Source organism: Tachypleus tridentatus, chromosome 6 (assembly GCF_004210375.1).
Source record: "Tachypleus tridentatus isolate NWPU-2018 chromosome 6, ASM421037v1, whole genome shotgun sequence".
Taxonomy (NCBI): Eukaryota; Metazoa; Arthropoda; class Merostomata; order Xiphosura; family Limulidae; genus Tachypleus; species Tachypleus tridentatus.
In genome coordinates this window covers 150,275,738-150,298,870 of record NC_134830.1, presented here as the reverse complement: position 1 = coordinate 150,298,870, position 23,133 = coordinate 150,275,738, and the positions used below count along the sequence as shown (strand labels likewise).

Here is a 23,133-nt window from a genome sequence, read left to right as displayed (position 1 = left end):
AGTTTTACTGAATTTGCCATTAAAAGTCACAATGGAACCAGAGTATTTATTATGACAATTTTGAACAGCTAATGTTTAATGCAACTGAAAATAGGCTTAACCCATTTAGAGAGGTAGGTTTTGTGTAAGTGAGTGGTTTCTTTAAATGTCATATATGGGGAATGACTGAATTATTAAAATGTATCCCCACCTTCCCCTCTTCTGACAGCATTTCTTTACTACAGTTACAAAATAAAAACAATTCCACCATCACAAAACACCATACATTTTAATGAAACATATAAAGTTAACAGCACAGTAAGCAATAAAAAAGATCATTACAATAATTATTAACCACAGACCTTGTAAGCTATCCCACACCCACAACCCAAATTTCTCTTGAAGTGAATGTTTAACATTCACTACACACTGAACCTTTACCTTCTACTGCAAACATATCTGTCACTGTTGCGAGAGGAGAGACGGCCGTTAACTAGGATGGCATTTCTCCAACGGTGAGTCTCAGGATCATAAAACAAAATTGCGATTAGAAAATCATGTACAGAAATTTGCTATCACTTTGGAAAGAGGAGACATCAAAACAAAGAGAATCTCTAATCTAGGATACAAAGATTGTCAACATTTTTATACTGTACTAAAGCACTTTGTTACAGAGAACAGTTACGTTCAATGAACCTAAGCTACAGCCACCAGTGAAGCATCTTGGAGGACGGAACACCATTTATCTATATTTAATAATTTCAACTGTGAAGTCATTGATTTTATATGGTGGTTCTTTCCCAGCAGATTACAGTAAAAACAGCAATACCTAGCTTTAGTTTATCTTCTCTGACTCTAAATATACAAAACAGTTTCAACCAGTAAAAATTTGGAATAAAAAAACTAAAAATATATTTAATCTTAAATTTTCTTTCCCATAGAATTCCACATTTAACAGATTTTTGATAATAAAAATAACAAAACAGAGATTCAAAGGGAATAAAAACAGTCTTACCTTATTACATTAGCCCCTTGCTTCACAATCAACATAAATATCAGTTTCCATGAAACTGTTCTAACAATTTAACTACAGGGTGATAAATAAAACAAAATTAAAATATTTGATTATTTACTCTCTTGTAAAACCCAAACCTAATCTGTTAACAGAACTAAAGATTCACAACCACGGAGAACAGTCCACTGTTAAATGCTACCCACAAGTCTTATGTACAGATTCTTAAATAAATCTCAAAACCAGCATATCTAAAGAAATAGTAACTACACACAACATGCATTTCTCCTTACACTTAAAACTACTAATTACCATAAAATATGGATAACAAACAATCTTTCTTAAAAGTTAAAAAGTGTTAAACCTTAAACACCCAAAAGGTAGAATCAAAAGACAGAGCTTTAGATGTAACTTTTTGTCTACCTTAAAAAGAAATAAATCTTATTCAATCAAAGTCACATTAGAGGATACTACAATCATTTAGGATAAACATAATATAATGTAAGTAACATTGAAATCATAAAGATGTTTGAAATCTCACGTTGTCAACAGTGATATAACTGTAACATACCAGTACAAAAATAAATTCTTTAAAGAAATAACTTTTACCACGTTTAATGAAATCAACGAAGAACTCCATTTTTGTTTAGACCAATAACAAAGCCTGTTTTTATCAGTTTCCCTCTACTCTTCTGATCAAATGCAAAGGATATGTTAGATTTTTAAAATTTACCAAATAATAATTGTTTTACTCTGAGATCTAAATGTTTACAAAATTATGGAGGTCAGGAATATAATATTTTCTGGGTAAACTCAAAGTGCTAATTATAAGAAGCATTTAACTAAACAGTCTTTACAAGGTGTCCCGGTACTCAAGTTTATCAGGGAAAGAACACATAACGTGGGCCACGGAAGAGACCAGTCCGCTTGTGGAGAAGTACAATTCCAACGATAAGAGTTGCAACAATGAGAACAGTGCTTATCCCTACTAGGACGTTACGCGTGGTGTGAGATTCGGGTTCTGGCTTTACGTCACTGATGATTGGCTCTGGTGCTACAGGTTCTGGATCGTCAGGAAAAATCTCGGAAATACTTGCAGAATACGAAGTTGGCAAGGATGAATTTGTAACCAAAGTCATGTTATAATCTTGGCTAAAGCCTGGAGTGGTTGTGTTCTGTATACTAACACAAGTATTATAATCACCAAAATCAACATTAGCTATAGAGCACAGGTGAAATTGTCGACAGATAGAATTACAAGGAAAGATTACCTTCTTTACAGTTGAAAACTCAAAGTACTGCTGGAATGTATCTACAGAACTAACTAACTTATCATACAGCTGAGCCAATGAGGAGGTGCTGACATCAGAGAGGTTGTAGGCTTCTGTGAAGGTGTACAGTAGTTCCCATGACAGCAAACCTTGTGGTGTGTCCAACTTGCCACTAGGGGAATAATAAGGTTGTTCCACCTACAAAATAAATCAATAAATTTGTTCCCAAGAAAGTTGACGAGTGTTGGCTTTCTTAACGTGGATTAACAGATGACTTAAGTTGTACAACAGCATTGAAGTGTAAGCTCAGAACACTCAGTATTTCATTAAATTTTAATATCTGAAAGTAAGAATAATATGGATTAACAAAACCAGCAGATACAGATCTAATAACTTTGTAGTTGGTGTACAGACAAATAAATGATGAAGGCTACCATAGAGTAATATTGTGCAAAGACACAATAATTTAAATGTAAGTTTATTCAGATACAGAAAATGTATCAATGTTGTTACCAACAGGACATGAGGGAACTAGTGAAGGTGATGTCATGAAAACCAAAAGGGAGTGACAAAAGATTTGTATTCCCAGCAGTCAAAGGTGATCCAATTTAGAAATAGAGCAGTAAAAAGGTATGAGGATGACAATAGACAGAAATGCAGCCACTCTTAGCAACATACTGTGACTTGAACCTTGGACTCTCCATCAACAGTCCAGAAAACTATCCATGCCCTGTCTTTTCAGCAAATTGGGAAGAAACAGTAATAAGACAAGAGTATAATTTTTAAAACAGCTTCAACAGGATAAGACTGAAGAAAGATCCTAAAAACCCAGTTAGATGGCACTGGATGAATACAGTAAACCAAAACTTGTTCATAAATCACCAACTTTAAAAGCAAAGCAGACTTTCAAAAATGAGTTAAAGAACTAAAGTGTTAATACGCTGAAAAAGTTAAAAGGAAAAATGGATTGATTTAATTCAGATCACTTGAGCACTAAAGATGTTTTGTGTCAAAGAAAGGAAAAGGCCACCATTATTTGTGTAATTTTTTTTTATAAAAGCTGCCAATAGTTCCATTATAAGTGTGATAGGAGGATGAAGTGTTTGGAAAAAGACATACCTAAAATTAGCGTAGTATTTGGTTACAACATCTACGACCGGAACTGAATTTCTTCTAACAAATTCATAACTAAATCAACAATAATAACATGTAAGTAATTACTGTTAATGTACATTTAATAATTTCCTAGAAATGCATCAAAAGGGAAACATTCAAGTGAGTAAAACAATGAAACAAATTAGATGCAGCTATTTAATGTTAGCAAATTTGCTCTAATTGAAAACAAGTACAACTTGTGGTTTAGGTTACCAGACTGTTTCATCTAATCACTTGGTATCTTGAAATAAGGCTGAAGATGTAGAAATAAAAAAAGAAAATGCACTTACGTCATCCTGGTCTTGGTGGTTGTTCGCCTTAGTAAGGTTCAAGAAATATTCGTTGTAATCCAGGATGGTGCCACTGGTTCTGTTGTACTTGTACAGTCTGATAGCAGGGTTGACCGGAGAATACAGTTCCTCGTTTGGTTCATACCAAGGAGTGACAGAAGGGCCAAGAAAGAGAGAGTTCACGACAGTTTCTAAACAATAACAAGGTTCTCAGGTAAATTTACTATTTAAAGTTCAGTCTCCAGTCAATCCTGGTATACTGTTTACATTCAATGTGATCTAATACATATGGTATCAAACTAAGAAACTGGATACTTTAAAATATAATTCTTACTTGAAACATCGTAAACTGTTGTAATAACCTTTGATTGCTTAAATAACCTGTCTTAACTATAGCTAATATGAATATACAACAAGAAAAACACAAGTGTTTATCTGTAATGACCCCATCAAATAGTAATTAGATGCAAGTGAAGAACTGTATCAGCCAGCAAGCCTTTTGAACTTACTTTAATGCACAGGTAGAATTTAACACAATGTTTAACATTTTGACCAAATACAATAAATATTTTCCTACAAATAAACCATAACAGAAATTTTATTTTCTGAAGTGAAGTCCTGTATAATTATTTAAAATAAACTGTTGCTTGTCACAGTGGAGCATTTCGTCCAACGAGAGGTAACGTGCACCACGTAACTGCATACATTAAAGAACTGGACCCTAATAAAACACTTATTTCTGTGAACAGCATTATAAAGTACAGCTTGATGCAGAACATTACACATTATTCAATAAGTTACTGTCTTCAACTTGTTTGTATGTTTAACTACATCACATTTCTATAATAACTGTTGTAACACTAGAAAACTATGACTGTATATTAACTTTAATGCTGAGAATAAAAGGTACAATTTAGGTTAAGCTTGAAAAGTGACCTTCTAGTATTTGTCTGCAGTGTTTAAAACAGAAGAATTATTTATAACAGATTGTCTGCAGTGTTTAAAACAGAAGAATTATTTATAACAGATTGTCTGCAGTGTTTAAAACAGAAGAATTATTTATAACAGATTGTCTGCAGTGTTTAAAACAGAAGAATTATAAAAACAGAAGAATTATTTATAACAGATTGTCTGCAGTGTTTAAAACAGAAGAATTATTTATAACAGATTCACAGAAGAATTATTTATAACAGATTGTCTGCAGTGTTTAAAACAGAAGAATTATTTATAACAGATTGTCTGCAGTGTTTAAAACAGATTCAGATTGTCTGCAGTGTTTGAAACAGAAGAATTATTTATAACAGATTGTCTGCAGTGTTTAAAACAGAAGAATTATTTATAACAGATTCACAGAAGAATTATTTATAACAGATTGTCTGCAGTGTTTAAAACAGAAGAATTATTTATAACAGATTGTCTGCAGTGTTTAAAACAGAAGAATTATTTATAACAGATTGTCTGCAGTGTTTGAAACAGAAGAATTATTTATAACAGATTGTCTGCAGTGTTTAAAACAGAAGAATTATTTATAACAGATTCACAGAAGAATTATTTATAACAGATTCAACAGAAGAATTATTTATAACAGATTCACAGAAGAATTATTTATAACAGATTCACAGCTAATCATCAGTACGAACTAAAACAACTAATTCAGGTTTACATAAAAAACAGACACTGTTAAGATAAATGTTTTTAGATATTCAAGACATAAGGAAAACTACTTTCTCAGATCCATAATGGAATCGTACATTTTAAACTAAAAACTAAATAGACTATAACAGCTTAAACCCTACTGGTTTCAGAAAGTGGACTTACCTTCAACAGGTGGTAAAATATTTTATCATTGTCCACAAGAGAAGGAGGTTTATTCAATGAAAACACCAGGATTACATTTTGTTTTCTTTTCAAATTCATATCCCCTATATTTAAATTACACACTTTTACTATCAGAACTACCTTTCTTGTGTACGACAGTTTACAGTAACTGTTTTGTGGTGACGCACCCTTTCTTGTGTACGACAGTTTACTGCAACTGTTTTGTGGTGACGCACCCTTTCTTGTGTACGACAGTTTACAGTAACTGTTTTGTGGTGACGCACCCTTTCTTGTGTATCACAGTTTACAGTAACTGTTTTGTGGTGACGCACCCTTTCTTGTGTATGACAGTTTACTGCAACTGTTTTGTGGTGACACACCCTTTCTTGTGTACGACAGTTTACTGCAACAGTTTTGTGGTGACGCACCCTTTCTTGTGTACACGATAGTTTACAGTAACTGTTTTGTGGTGACGCGACCCTTTCTTGTGTATCACAGTTTACAGTAACTGTTTTGTGGTGACACACCCTTTCTTGTGTACGACAGTTTACTGCAACAGTTTTGTGGTGACGCACCCTTTCTTGTGTATCACAGTTTACTGCAACTGTTTTGTGGTGACGCACCCTTTCTTGTGTACGACAGTTTACAGTAACTGTTTTGTGGTGACACACCCTTTCTTGTGTATCACAGTTTACTGCAACTGTTTTGTGGTGACGCACCCTTTCTTGTGTATGACAGTTTACTGCAACTGTTTTGTGGTGATGCACCCTTTGTGTATGACAGTTTACTGCAACTGTTTTGTGGTGATGCACCCTTTTTGTGTACGACAGTTTACAGTCACTGTTTTGTGGTGACGTATTCTTTCCTGAGTTTCATATTAAACAATAAAGTCTTCAGATACTTTGTTAATTTAATTTACCATAATTTTGTTTTTACCTTACTGTAAACTCTGCACACTGAAAACTTAGTTTGTAGTGTGTAAAAGTTACCATTAACCTTTAGTTACCTCAAGACAGAACATTTCTGTATTCCAGGAGTCAGAAAAGTTAACCATTGACCTAACAAGACTGTATGCTAAAAGATATAATTTCTGTTATTTTATATCCTACACTAAAACCACATCACACATTTAAAAATGAACAATGTAGATAACAAATTTGCTGCCAGAATAATACAGAACACAAGTATTAATATAATGGCTTATCTCAACCTCAGAGTAATTGATTAAGAGAGAAAAGTTTCAATTATTGTTGTTGTTAGGTAATCTAAAATTGGCTGGACCAAAATCAAACTAACAGAGCAAATGTCCAATTAATACACATTACCAAATACAACATGAAAATCCTTTACTTTTTTTGTACATTATGACCTTTGATAACCACTATTAACAAAAACACTGCTTCACGCTATAGTCTCTAGTCATAAATGTAAGCAAAATATGCCTCTGTCATACTCACGATTATCTGAGAAAAGCATGAAGCTATCCAGATGAAGATGACCAAAGAACTGACCCACAATAACATCATGGTAGGTGTTTACAATGTGGATAAATCTCTTATTGAATGAGGGAAAATAAAAGAAGTTTGGACCAGTTCTGGGAAAGAACCCACGAGTATAAGCCCCTGGAGGGATGTGTCCAACAACATAAACCTGTAAAACAAGATACAAACCAGGACAAATTATTGAATGATACACAAAACATACGATATATATACATAGTTACATCTAGTCCAAACAGCATCTTATAAAGATGGGTGTTTTAAAATAAATATATATTTACATCTTAATCCAACTAAACATTGTTTTTGAAGATGTCACATACTTTAAGTGTTTGAAAACCACATCTCAGACTTTTCCCAGGTATTAAGAAAACAAAGTAATGTTAACATTTAACTTGTATAAACTTTGAAACATTTCCAGATTTAAATTAATAAAATTCACCCACAAATTTTCAGAACTTATTAATATACCATCTTCCACTAGAAACTTGTACATTTTTCACAACAAATGCAGTAACTTTAACCTAAAAGTTACTCAATAATCTAACCAATAAAACACAATCTGAAGCTACTGACCAGTGTGACCAATACAGTACTGTTAACCTCAGCCCAAGTCAACAAAATAACATAGATAAAGCTATAATAAGATGTGATAGTAGATTGAAATAATTTAAAACCTTAAAATAAGATCAAAGTGTTCAGCAGAAGTGTAATCCCTGACTTTAGAAATGTATCAAGTTTAACCAGTTAAGTGACTGGATGAAACAGACATAACATTAACACACCAAGTAGCAACCATACATATCATAATAATTTATCTAAATAAACAATATCTCTGCAAAGTTTTATAAAAACCTTTTCTCTATTTATTGAAGCTTTATTCAGTTCTTCTTCCAACCATTTAAAGTGTCCTCCCGGGTCACTGTTGGTCAGATTAGCGACAAGAGGGTTACTGAGGTACCACAGGAGCGTATTAAGAGCAATTAATCGAAGCTTTGGTTGCAGTAGACAGCTGTAGAACCCACCTAATAAAGGATAAATTAAATACTGCTGTAGAACCCACCTAATAAAGGATAAATTTAAATGTCCTAACTGTTAGAGCTCTAGCAATTCTTAAACTAACCCTGAATACCTCAACAGATGGAAATTATATTGACACCGTAATAAATTTTAGCACTTTTATCTGCATACTTCAAAATTATGTAACAACAAATTCTGGATTATAGCAGTTCCCACTAAAAACCAAAAAAAAACAATTTTATATCACTGTAAAAACAATTACACAGTTAAAGGACAAACACTGCTGAACACAAATATCTTTTGATGTCGAGAAACCCACTTGTTCAGAAATATATATGCAAAAACGGCTCGTTTGGGTTGAGAAAATATTTTACATAGAAGGTCGAAATATTGTTCGCTCTTCTATGTAAAATATTTTCTCAACCCAAACGAGCCGTTTTAGCATATACAAATATCTTTTGTAACTATATATACAAAGCATGACAGTAAAGCATACAAAATGTGTATTTTTCCCTGGTGTTACAATCATTTCTAATAAAACTGTAATAGTAGTGTGATCTACAAAAATTTTCTGTTATCAACCAGTTAAACAGAAGCCATCTTAAAACAAGTGATATCAAAAACCTATTTCATATCTTTATATTCATATGGCATTATAATTTATTACCACTGTTCTGGTGATTCTTATACATTTAAATGGTTTATCACTGTACCGTTCTGGTGATTCTTATACATTTACATGGTTTATCACTGTACCGTTCTGGTGATTCTTATACATTTACATGGTTTATCACTGTACCGTTCTGGTGATTCTTATACATTTACATGGTTTATCACTGTACCGTTCTGGTGATTCTTATACATTTAAATGGCTTATCACTGTACCGTTCTGGTGATTCTCATACATTTAAATGGTTTATCACTGTACCGTTCTGGTGATTCTCATACATTTAAATGGTTTATCACTGTACCGTTCTGGTGATTCTCATACATTTACATGGTTTATCACTGTACCGTTCTGGTGATTCTTATACATTTAAATGGTTTATCACTGTACCGTTCTGGTGATTCTTATACATTTAAATGGTTTATCACTGTACCGTTCTGGTGATTCTTATACATTTAAATGGTTTATCACTGTACCGTTCTGGTGATTCTTATACATTTAAATGGTTTATCACTGTACCGTTCTGGTGATTCTTATACATTTAAATGGTTTATCACTGTACCGTTCTGGTGATTCTTATACATTTAAATGGTTTATCACTACACTTTATACTACAGTTGAAACAGGTATTCTGTGAAGCACTGGAACTTTTTTGAATTCTGTTGGTGGTTGATGAAAATTAAAGTTAAAAAAACCAAACATTTTGCAGTTCAATATCAGAAACCCAAGATGAGATCCCAAAGCATCATTGACATGCTTAAATCAACAAAGTTCTAATTTCAAATTGTTTAAATAACATGTAACCATGCTTAACTATAACTGGTTGTTTCAAACACATCTAACAACGTCTCAAGAACTGGTTGTTTTAAACACATCTAACAACGTCTCAAGAACTGGTTGTTTTAAACACATCTAACAACGTCTCAAGAACTGGTTGTTTTAAACACATCTAACAACGTCTCAAGAACTGGTTGTTTTAAACACATCTAACAATGTCTCAAGAACTGGTTGTTTTAAACACATCTAACAACGTCTCAAGAACTGGTTGTTTTAAACACATCTAACAACGTCTCAAGAACTGGTTGTTTTAAACACATCTAACAATGTCTCAAGAACTGGTTGTTTTAAACACATCTAACAATGTCTCAAGAACTGGTTGTTTTAAACACATCTAACAATGTCTCAAGAACTGGTTGTTTTAAACACATCTAACAATGTCTCAATAAATGGCTGTTTTAACCACATTTGACCAAATCTCAGTAACTCACTACCTGTTATAAAAGTAGCCCATGTCGTATTTGGCAGAAGAAGTTGCCAATCGTTCCTGCTCAGGTACTCCTTGTACAAAGTCTTATTCTTTGGAGGCAGATTGTTAGAAGGGCTGCTGTCATGGTTACCCAGCACCGGATAGATGGGAACACCTGGAAACGTCTTGGTCAGCTGGTGGGTGATGTTCTTCAGTAAGCTGTGGACTTCTGTCCAATCAGGTTCTGGGTTATCCACATGAGGAACATTGTCACTGTTGATGTAATTTATATTGTGAGCATTAAGATATTCTATTCTTAGACCATACTTCTTACAACATAAAAGAAATAAAATATTAAAGTTACACGTACAAAGATGTTATAAATAAATAAGGTCAGATTTTAATATGAAACATGACCTTTAGTCTTTGTTTTCAGTTAGTTCCTCAAATTGTTATTACTCTGTAATAATTTATTTTTAAGCAAGTATTCTTCTTGATAGATTTAGTTTTGTTGAACAAGTGTTTCTTAACATTAGAAGCCTGTTTCTATTAACAAGATATCAGTTCATATTTGAAAAATTTGTTCATATTCAGCTAAATTTGAGAAACCAACAGCAGCCACAAAATACTTTTGTATATTTCTTGTATTCCAAAGAACTTTTTTTTTTTATTGGCTATCATATTTCTCTGGATATTTTGACAGCTAAATCACTAAAAGCAAGAGTACCTAAATGATAAATTAATATATTTTAATCACTGTATGTAAATAAACGAATATTAACTTAACTGCAATCATTTACTGAACTAATTTTTATTTCTAATCTATGAATGCATTTTGTTTTGACCTGAATTTATTATTAACAACTTCTTGGAGTTGTCTGTTAACATATTTTACAACAGATTCAAGAAATATACACTTGCACCACTTCTGAGCTTCTATTAAACTTTCTTATTGCTAAATGCTACATAGGTAACCACATAGCCAAGATAGAGCTAACCCTACTGTACAATAAGGTCAGAGCCACAACAATAACATCTAAAACTTGAACATTATCCAGTTTACATGTGGTGCCACCTACTGAAAAATTGAAAAATCTTACTATATAATGTATGACAAATTTTCATTTATTCTCGTAGAAAATGAAAACATTTCACACGAATAAAAAAAAATTACCCTGTCCAAAAAATGAAATAAAAACATTTCACACGAATAAAGAAAAATTACCCTGTCCAAAAAATGAAATAATAAAAACATTTCACACGAATAAAGAAAAATTACCCTGTCCAAAAAATGAAATAATAAAAACATTTCACATGAATAAAGAAAAATTACCCTGTCCAAAAAATGAAATAATAAAAACATTTCACATGAATAGAGAAAAATTACCCTGTCCAAAAAATGAAATAATAAAAACATTTCACATGAATAGAGAAAAATTACCCTGTCCAAAAATGAAATAATAAAAACATTTCACACGAATAAAGAAAAATTACCCTGTCAAAAAAATGAAATAATAAAAACATTTCACACGAATAAAGAAAAATTACCCTGTCCAAAAAATGAAATAATAAAAACATTTCACATGAATAGAGAAAAATTACCCTGTCCAAAAAATGAAATCAGGTTTGGCATGAATTTCACTCATAGCAGCAATAGCAGATTTCACTAATTTCCAGGGACTGTCACATCTGAAGTTTCCATATGGTCCATTATTCTGATCCCCCAAGTCCTTTGGAGAAAGGTGACACATGTTTAATGGATCACCTTTCTGGTTGTACTTTATGTCCCAGTGGATGTCACTGACTTGCCAAAAGTAACCTACATCAGGAATACAAAGTTAATATCTTATCACTAATACTCATAACGTGGTGGTACTACAGTGTGGTCTACAGAGACGTTTACTCTATAGTGTGTGGTCTACAGAGACGTTTACTCTATAGTGTGTGGTCTACAGAGACGTTTACTCTATAGTGTGTGGTCTACAGAGACGTTTACTCTATAGTGTGTGATCTACAGAGACGTTTACTCTATAGTGTGTGGTCTACAGAGACGTTTACTCTATAGTGTGTGATCTACAGAGACGTTTACTCTATAGTGTGTGGTCTACAGAGACGTTTACTCTATAGTGTGTGATCTACAGAGACGTTTACTCTATAGTGTGTGCTCTACAGAGACGTTTACTCTATAGTGTGTGGTCTACAGAGACGTTTACTCTATAGTGTGTGGTCTACAGAGACGTTTACTCTATAGTGTGTGGTCTACAGAGACGTTTACTCTATAGTGTGTGATCTACAGAGACGTTTACTCTATAGTGTGTGGTCTACAGAGATATTATCATTCCCGTTTTAATTCTAAGTTATTTATATTTGTCCATGTCTTTGTTAATAATTTAACAAGTTGTATGTTACAAATGAGAACCTTAAATTCAGGCTATAATTGTGCTAGTTTGGGTTGTCAGAGCTTGTTTCATTCCAATCATATCTAACAAAAACATCATGAAATTGTATTTTGTAGTTCTTAAGTTTAAAAGTGTTTTCTGTTATAACAGATAACAACTGCAAATAAAACAGTGACAATGGCTGTAACTGTGTTGATCACACATTACAGAAATCAAGAAGTCTATCTTACAGTTACGTTTTCTACCATGGGTCACATAACTCAATACAAGCTTATGTGACAGCAACCGGTCTCACTACAAGCTTCTGTAGCAGTTTCATGTTTACGAAATACCAACCACAGAAACACTTTAACTATACTACTATCATACCTATAGAGTCTATAAAGTCTCAGAGACTTAAGTTTTACAGCAAGAACAACAAAAAATACAAATCATTTTAAAAAGTTTCTACAAAAAACCTCAATATTTTTCTAGATTATTTAAAAGACATAAATGTGCAGACCAGTTTGAGAAATACTAAATTAAGATCTCAGACAGGATAGTTAACATGAGCCGACAATGATAAGCTAAGATATGTCCTTTACTGAGCATGTCAGTTTTGTTCATATTTACATCTGATAAGTATTTTTGTGTTCCAACGAAACTTAAATGTATCCTTACATTGATCATGCTGTTAATGTATGTGTCAAGTTTTCTTTTATTCAAAACATTTCACAGACAAATAAAACACAATCCCTGGCCTTAAAAAAACCTGGCATTTATCTATTATTCATTTATTGCCAATAAAATACATAAGGAAACTTTATAATCTCTGCTGTGGATTATTTCCTTAATCTGGCTTATGGATGACAGATGAAATTTATAAACAAGCAAAGAGGTGTACTATGTTTATATATCAATAGTTTCTAAGTTGTGTGGATCTATTTACACACTGATAGTTTCCAAGTTGTGTGGATCTATTTACACACTGATAGTTTCCAAGTTGTGTGGATCTATTTACACACTGATAGTTTCCAAGTTGTGTGGATCTATTTACACACTGATAGTTTCCAAGTTGTGTGGATCTATTTACACACTGATAGTTTCCAAGTTGTGTGGATCTATTTACACACTGATAGTTTCCAAGTTGTGTGGATCTATTTACACGCTGATAGTTTCCAAGTTGTGTGGATCCATTTACACGCTGATAGTTTCCAAGTTGTGTGGATCTATTTACACGCTGATAGTTTCCAAGTTGTGTGGATCTATTTACACACTGATAGTTTCCAAGTTGTGTGGATCTATTTACACACTGATAGTTTCCAAGTTGTGTGGATCTATTTACACACTGATAGTTTCTGAGTTGTATGGATATATTTACACGCTGGTAGTTTCTGAGTTGTATGGATATATTTACACGCTGGTAGTTTCTAAGTTGTAAGGATATATTTACATGCTGGTAGTTTCTAAGTTGTATGGATATATTTACATGCTGATAGTTTCTATGTTGTATGGATCTATTTACACGCTGATAGTTTCTAAGTTGTATGGATATATTTACATGCTGATAGTTTCTAAGTTGTATGGATCTATTTACACGCTGATAGTTTCTAAGTTGTATGGATCTATTTACACGCTGATAGTTTCTAAGTTGTATGGATATATTTACATTCCAATAACTCAAGTTACAAGACATTGTCTTAGATGTGAACTGTTCACTTAACACCAGTTTTTATCACATCAACCTGCATGTTTTACTAGGTGAAAAAACAACTTCATGGGCCACATACATGACAAAATAAATGCACTTGAAAAACAAAACTTGTCTGCCCTCTTCTATTTCTTCAAAATTTGTTTTTAAGGTTGGCATGCTTGTTTTACCAGTTAATGAAGAACTAATACTGAAATACTCAGACTAGCAGACCCTGTATGTTTTTAACTAGGGTATAACAACACACTACTTGTGTTTGAACAACACAGAAAAAAGACTAAGATATACAGTACTTAATTTAGGATTCTGTCTTGGCCGTTAGTGACATCATCATGAGTTTTGGGGACTCTGCCCAAAGTTTTAGTAGTTCCCTACACTGAAGAGACTAAAATAAATTGCAAAATATTTTTGTTTTCTTCAGTGATACAAATATTTTAGATCAAATCACTTGACATAACTAAGTAGAAAGTTTTATTTATATCTAAAATAGAACTGGAACAAATATGTTTATAGACAAATGTAAAAGACTCTGGTTGAGATTTCTGTACCACATCCAAAGCAGACTGAACGTGAACAGTAAAGTTAATAAGTAATAACTATCTGTTCCATATCCAAGTTCACCTTTATTGAGTAACAGGAAGATGTAATAACCTAATGTTGTTACGTAACTACAGTCGAGATAACTATTACTATACAGACAAACAGGAAAATTTTCTCTGTAACGAACACTAAACTAGTCAGGTTTCATCTGTGCCATGGACAAGAGAAGGCACTATGCTTAAGCCTATCCCAAGTCACAAGACTTGGTTGTTTGCTGTCATAATGGAACTTTCTAGAATTCTAAACAGGTTTGGGTTGATAGGCTTTCAGAAGCCAACTGTTACTAGATAAAAAAAAAATATATTTTTTCCAATAAACCCACTTAAGCAACAATATGTATCTACAGCCCAGAGCAGCCTAAAATGTTAAGGTTTCTCTTGAAACTTTTCTAGCAGTGGGGGATTACAATGGAACCTTCCACTCAAGCCTTACTTTATGAAATAACCACATACCTTCTGATCATTGCTTTATCTTAACCTATATAGGGCAACACTAATAAAACTGGTGTCAATGTTATATTAATTTTTTATGCAAGACCAATGTTATGAGTTTCTTGCAATAAAGCTATGTACAAACGTGTCTTAACACTAAAGGTATAAGTGTAGAACATAAAGTTTTAGTTCAAAACTTTAAACAATACTTCCAAAGTTTTATTAACTTTATTCTATATTAAAATTGAAATTCTACATTTAAAAAAGTATAGTAATGAACTGGGTCAAGTGGATCTGGTTTTGAAAAACCAAATCTATGTGTGAACATAAAAAATGACAAAGCCTCTCAAACAAATCCTGCTACTAGTACTGCCTTAAAAAATAAAGTTTTGAATCTCAGTACCAGTAAGTACCAACACAATTTCACCCATGCCACCTCCGATCCTGAGTCTACTAAAGTTCATTCGGATACACAAAACAACTAATCAGAAGTCACTTGTTATTTATGACTGTCAGACATAGTTACTAATACACCAAAGGTTAATGACACATGGTAGCGTAGGTGTTCTGAAAACCATCTAGAAGTTACATGCCCACATACATATTTACATATTGGAAAACACAAGTTTCACTCCCTGTATATGGAAAAACAAGGTCAAAAGATATACAACTACTGGCTCTGTAGAATAAGACATGTACGATTAAGCCTCTTTCATATTAAAACTGTGTGTGTCACTCCTATTGTTAGCTTACATGATACATTCCTCTGTGAAAGTTATAATACAATTTTAAACATAACAAGTTCAGAAGCAGCAATGCTATAGAATACAACAGCATTAAACAGTATAAACGACTTCTTTGTTGTGGTAACATCACTCTTTCTTGACCTTTGACTCTGTTATTACACCTTTTTATTATTGATTCATACAGGTACATCCTCTAAAAATTAAAGTGACACCTACAGCATAAAAAACTAAATACACGTACTTGTAACAGTGTGCCAGATGTTTTGACAGTTTTCTTTATCACACAAAATGAGGTGTTTTATTTAGACTTTTATCTATATAGTTATTTATTCTCCAGTTCATCATTTCTTGATTTGTTCCAACACCAAACAGGCTCACTGATCACCCAAACCATTACAACAACTTTCACATATCAATATACTGTTTTTGTTTGTTTTCTGGCAAACACCTAGGTGGCTGTGATGGATGAGTGGCTGAGAAACTCTGTATCGATTAACACTTAATATCAACAAATACAAACGTGATATTATTTAGAAAGTTAGTGCTCTACCATACAGGCAGCAGAATGTCAAATATGGCTAGGTGTAAGTGTCATAAAGATGCTGAGAAATGTTTGATTACTTGACATTGACCAATGTTAGCAAGAAACAGTTACATACAGCAGTATAATATAGAGTCATGTTCAATAAATCATTATCATATAGACTTTCTAATAAAACTCAACTGTGAAAAGGTTAGACCTTACAACATCTTCAAAATGCTATCTATTGGTAATCTTAAAAATATATGCATGTAAGAGACAACAATGTGAAGGTTGTACCTAATTATGTAAGTAACAACAATGTGGAGGCTGTACCTAATTATGCAAGTAACAACAATGTGGAGGCTGTACCTAATTATGCAAGTAACAACAATGTGGAGGCTGTACCTAATTATGCAAGTAACAACAATGTGGAGGCCGTATATATGCAAAATCGGCTCGTTTGAGTTGAGAAAATATTTTACATAGAAGAGCGAACAACGTTTCAACCTTCTTCGGTCATTGTTAGGCTGTGCCTAATTATGCAAGTAACAACAATGTGGAGGCTGTGCATAATTATGCAAGTAACAACAATGTGAAGGTTGTATCTATTAATGCAAGTAACAACAATGTGGAGGCTGTACCTAATTATGCAAGTAACAACAATGTGAAGGTTGTATCTATTAATGCAAGTAACAACAATGTGGAGGTTGTATCTAATAATGCAAGTAACAACAATGTGGAGGTTGTATCTAATAATGCAAGTAACAACAATGTAGAGGTTGTATCTAATTATGGACATAACAATGTGTAGTCTATCTAATTATAGAAGTACCAATATGCAAATAATAAACATTTAACCCTTTCATGATGGGCTCACTATAACATACACAGATTTGTCTACATATTTACACAAGTATTTGTACTACAACTTTTGATACAACATCTGATAGACTGTTAGTAAAGAATACAAGTGTTTTGTACACAAAAATCAGAAATCTCAATGCATTACTTTTACCAAAGACTTATTTGTGAAACTATTAAGTGTGTTTTATTACTAGTCTGAGTGCAAAGTGATTTCATGTTATGATTAAAACCTATTCTTCATCCCAAAAACCTCAAATATTATTTGTGTAATCTCTAAAATCTCTTAAATATGTTTCAATTTTTTTTTTCAGTAAAGTTTTATATTTTGTTATTTTCTATACTCTAGCTGTATCAGATTTGTCAACTTGACTAGCCTTGTAACCATCACATAAAAATTAGGAAATAAATATAAATTATGCTTTTTGTGCTAGAATAATTATGTATCATAACAAGAAAATACAAATGTTTAGCCTAAGTAGTGTAATTCTCAATACATTATATATATATTGATCTTCCAGTCATGCTTAGCTAACATTACATAACTTGTACTGACACAATACACATGAACTCATGTTATGTATCCAATAATATAAAACTGATCTTTAGTCTTCCCTGTCTTGGCTGTGTTTTAGTAGACTAGTATTTTGTAATGTACTGTGTCACATATCAATTGTTATACATTAAATATGTATATAGATTATTAATATTTAGAAATAAATTATTAAAACTCATTTTTCTTAAAATATATAACAGTAAATCAAAAAGTAAAACAAACAATTATCTATTCTCACTACGACCTTTAAACTCTGTTGCTGCTGGACATACGTTACTAAGCCTTTTAAAATTTCACATGTGGAGGATATTAAATTGTTTTTAGGTTTTATATACAGTTCGATAACCAAAAAATCATAGATAACTATACTGAAACCACAGAATTTCACTGTAATTTATTAAACGTAGTTACTAAGATGTAGTTAGATTTAAAAGGTATAAAACTTCCATCAGACTACAGATACAACCTACCTACTTGAACTCTTGGTTTAAAAACACATGGTTGTCTCTTCACAGATTAAAATGGCTGAGAAAACTACCTTGGGACATTCTAAGCTGTTGATTGGTTATTCACATGTCATATATTGAAGTAAGTGTACATAAGGGGTCATTTCCAAAAATAGAAAGATGAACAGAGCCACAGTATTTGATTCAACACACAAGCCATATCTTAGCAAAATATAGTCTAGTTTCATGAAATTTAATAACTCAAATTATTAATATTAACAAGCTGGAACATAGAATAAGAGCCTTATATGTGTTTATTTAAAAAACACAAATATAGATTTTAGTAAATTGTTTAATATTTAACTTAAAATTAAGAAATTAACTCATATGTAACATTAAAGTTTGAATTATAATCACAATGTGATTCCAAACTTACTGAATAAATTAATAAAATAGCACTTCAATAAAATTTTAAATACACATCAGCATTTACAATGATATGACCTGTGACCTGCAGCAAAAGGGTTAAATACTGACATGCTAGTTGTGTGTAATTATGGAAGTGTAGCACAAACAGTGCATCTGTGCAAGGATAAATTGTTTTCTTCAGAAGAGGAACAGAAGTCATATCTTGTAGAGTGTGTCACCAACTATCAGTAAGGACCTAGAAGTCATACATAACTGTGCAAACTTTAGTAACAATGTATCCAACTTTTAACATTAATACTGTTTGAGTGAATTCCATTTGTAACAGCTCTCTGCTTTCTACCATATAGCCACTTTTCTACCTAATTTACTAACTTATCCCCTTAACTTATAAAGATGTTTTACAAGCCTTTCATGTGGCACTTTGTCAAACACTTTCTGAAAATCCAGATACATCAAATCTGCACCCTTACCCTCATCTACATAACCTTTTCAAATAATATTAAAAGATTTTTCCCTTAGTAAAATAATGCTGACTATGCAATTAAACAAAGACAAATATAGTTAAAACCACACAGGTGACAAAAATATCAAAATTAAACAACTGGTTAAAAAGCTGCCAAGTTTTTATGTATTTTTATTTAAAGAAACATGACATTTCACACTAAAGCTCTGTTAGATTGTGTAGTTTTTGATCTTAACAGCTGCTTGCTGGTCACTGCCAAAAAGCAAAAGAAAGGTTTATATTTTTTGTTTTGTGTGCAATAATTAGTATCTTATGAGAGATTTATGTATTCACAACTGATGCTTTGCATTCACATAATTCCAGAAACTATTATTTTCTGGGACTACCTACTACAAGACAACCATGGTATTTATCTGCTTCCGATTATTACTGTAATATTCATCTTATTTTTTAAGTACTTTGATGATGTCAGCAGACCTGTGATCTAAGAAAAACACTAGGTGTTTATGCACCACTATTTTTTTTAAATACATGTTGTTCTTCATCTGGGACTTGTTACATTTGTTATTCCATTTTTCAACACTGTTTCATAAAACTTTATTTCTGCAAGTAGTCACTAGCAAACACAAATCAAATACTAATGATTCAAGACAACACTTTTATCATTAGGCCATGTTGTAGGATAGTCTTTGGAAGTAAGTTATGTAGCTATCACAAGTTTTGTGATTTATACTTTCAAAATGTATATTTTTCCTTCCTAATCACTGTAATAAACAGTTTAATATTTCTTATGGCACCATACAACAACTAGCATGTTAAACACAATGTTTTATTTAGGTTTATAATCAATGATTAATACATTTGGTTATTATATTCACAGTAAGTACTATGAAACTACTACATATAATGGAAATAGTGTATTATTTTATTTTTTACAAGCTGACATTTTTTCACATTTTTTTAAAAATATATTTAGGGTTGTTCTCAAAGCCACAAAAGATTGTGATCTTTATAAAGATGAGAAACCCACTTGAAGTACAAATGTATTCTAAAGATGGCTGGTACGTGTATTGAAACTTTAATTAAAATAAAGTGCAGAACAATGTTTTGACCTTTTCAGATCATCTTCAGGTTAACATAGATGCCCGTTCCGGCTGTCTTTAAAATATATTTTTACTTCTCGAGAAACATTTGACTAGTTCTTCCATTTTCAACAGAAACTTAACCTTTCCAACTTAAGCCAATGATCTAGTTTTATATTAAAAATATTTCAAAGCAGCTTCCTTCTCCACCACCATTAACTATTAAAATTAATATATTACTTTTCTATTTTTAAATTACCCCAGCTGTATTAAGAATTCATCTTTTTTTTTCACTGGAATTTTGAGTTTTTACAAATATTCAAAACCTTGTGTACTGTTATTTTTATATTTCCCAACAAAATAATTCTAATTAAACACTCTTATATCAAACATTTTAATAATATTCAAGTAAACCCCATTCCATCAATTTCACAGTAAGTGTCTAGTTTTACTTTCGGTTAACAATAACAAAGCCAAACTCTTAAATAAATCCACCAATAACTTCTTTTTTAAGTATTTAAAAATACCACTCATATACATTGTTATTTAGATCACCCAGCTGTCCAGAAAAACGTTCCTTTGATTCAGTATGTTTACATTACCATATCTTACCTTCTGAAAACGAAATGTTCTCAGTGGCTTCTGCAGTTGTTTTGTTTATGGACGTACTGTGTTCATCTACTGTGTAGAAGTTGATATTGCTAGTAACGTCAGTTGTGGCATTCAACTTGCTTTCGATAAAACCAGTTTCAAGTGACCGACGCCATTTAGTAAACAACTTTAAAACATCAGCCCTCGAACAATCAGTCGTACACATAAAAAATAATACCAATACTGCGAAACTAAACCCCATTTTATATATAAATCAACTTATTACTAATTGTCTGAACGTATGTTATAAAACTGTTGACGATTAGTCAAACTATCAATCTCCTGTATGTAGCCGCACTTTCCCACCAGCTGTCGTTCTCCACTGTTTTCACGTCTTGCGAAACAACTACCATATTATTAGTCGCGACATCTGGTGTTTTATAATATTATTTTTCTAATATTTAAGGTGATAAAAATCTGATAACTGCCTACTTTATCTTCAACTTGAATGTAAATTAATGTAAACCATTACACTACTTTGTTCAAAATGAGGGGCAGACATGACCCGAAAGATACAATCCACAGCAAAAATAAATAGCAGTATGGGTCAGCCAAACCAACATCCAATGATACCCAGCACTTTGACTGATTTGAGCATTATTACTATAGGACAAAGAATCCTGGTCATTCAAGTCTCACTTAGAGCAATCCCAGTTACACCTCATCCACTATACTACAGTTTGAGAGAGACGGGGAAAAACAGCAGATAGAAACAGAAATTGTTTATTGGTAAGAAAGCAATATGAATAAGATTAGTTTCCACTGGAAATGTCAACAGTATTGAGTATGTCCAAATATATGACATTAGATTAAACACAATAAAGAATGTTAGAAGGAAATCTAGAAGTTGTTCAACATAGATAAAGCCATGAAATACACATAAAAAACACTAGTCATAAATAATGTTTTAGCCACTTTTAGTGAGCAGCAGCCATGTGGAGAAGTGGACATTCAATGTTAATATCTTCAGTAATATTAACTTGGTAATCGAATTCATTCAGAGTAGAATATGAGCACTTGTTGGTAATGAAAGTCATGACAGACTCCTTACATTTTATCACAAGACTGGAAACAGGTTTTATCCAAAGAACATGGGTAAAACCTTAGAGAGTCTTAGAGGCTCATTTGATTAATGACTTATATTCCAGGCTATGGTGGCACTATTTTATTAAGTAAGAAATAAGGCCACCTAAGATGGTAAAGAACCACACTGAGACAATACGGTTAAATATCCAAACGATGTCGTCCATTAAATGACAATGTAGACTGATGGAACAAGAAAACATGGAATGGAGGTTATACTGATGAACTGGAATATTAGAGGGTTAAACTATTGTTGTTGTTCTTAATTAAGCACAAAGTCACACAATTTGTTATCTGTGCTCTGCTCACCACGGGTATCGAAACACGGTTTTTCGCGTTGCAAGTCTACAGATATACCGTTGTACCACTCCGTGAGGGGGGTTAAAATGTCTTTTATTTTGTGCAGATCTACATAGATGCTTATAATAGAGATAAAGATGATTAATCAGACAGAAAAAATAATATTAAGCTTCGAACGTTTCTGAAACATTTTCATCAAATTCTGGGAATAATATTATAATTATATTTACTGACGGGAGGGGAATAAAGATTATACAACATCTTAAGGAAGTAATATAAATAATGAAGTGAATAATCATCAAGTTAAAACTATTCTCAAATGAGTTGAGTATGAAGTGAAGTTATTTAAAACAGTTTTAATTTCTAACGATATTTGTAAGTCTTTAATTAGCGGAGTGTCTTTAGTTATGAATAAACTTTCTTTTATACAGAGTTCAACATCTGAAGATCCTGTGGTAAAGATGGCGAAATCATTACATGAAATATTGTGACCCGTGGTTTCAGAATGTGAACGAATGGCTGAGTTTAAGTAGTGGAGGACCGGTTCTGTTAAATACTCCTAAATATTAACAGACTTTCGTTTTTAACTGGCATTTCCTTTTGTTACTGTATGTGGCCTTATTAATACATGAGCCATGAAATAAGTATTTTATGTGGAAGCTGGGTATAGATATAAATGTGAGCTGAATTTGAAGGTACTACAGCACGCCTTCTCTGAAAAAAAAAAAAAAAACACCATTCACCGTCAACTCTTGGGCTATTCTTTTCCAATGAATAGTAGGATTGACCAACTAATTATAACGTACAATTGGCTGAAAAGGCAAGCATGTTAGTAAACGGAGATTCGAACCTGCTATCCACAGGACCTGTAAACAGATTAGCCACAGTTGTTATTACATGCTACATAATGGGGTTT

At 32.4% G+C, this 23,133-nt stretch overlaps 1 protein-coding gene across 1 annotated transcript; it reads right to left on the bottom strand.

The window, feature by feature from the left end:
* Positions 1-254: 254 nt before the first annotated feature.
* On the bottom strand, positions 255-21,209 carry LOC143254027 (acid sphingomyelinase-like phosphodiesterase 3b). The gene is made up of 7 exons (XM_076508743.1): positions 20,796-21,209; positions 11,560-11,776; positions 9,983-10,230; positions 7,880-8,049; positions 6,983-7,175; positions 3,708-3,898; positions 255-2,460 (listed from the first exon to the last, which is right to left on the bottom strand). The coding sequence occupies exons 1-7, from the start codon at positions 21,034-21,036 to the stop codon at positions 1,873-1,875; spliced, it is 1,848 nt and encodes a 615-aa protein (XP_076364858.1). The 5' UTR covers positions 21,037-21,209; the 3' UTR covers positions 255-1,872.
* Positions 21,210-23,133: the final 1,924 nt, after the last annotated feature.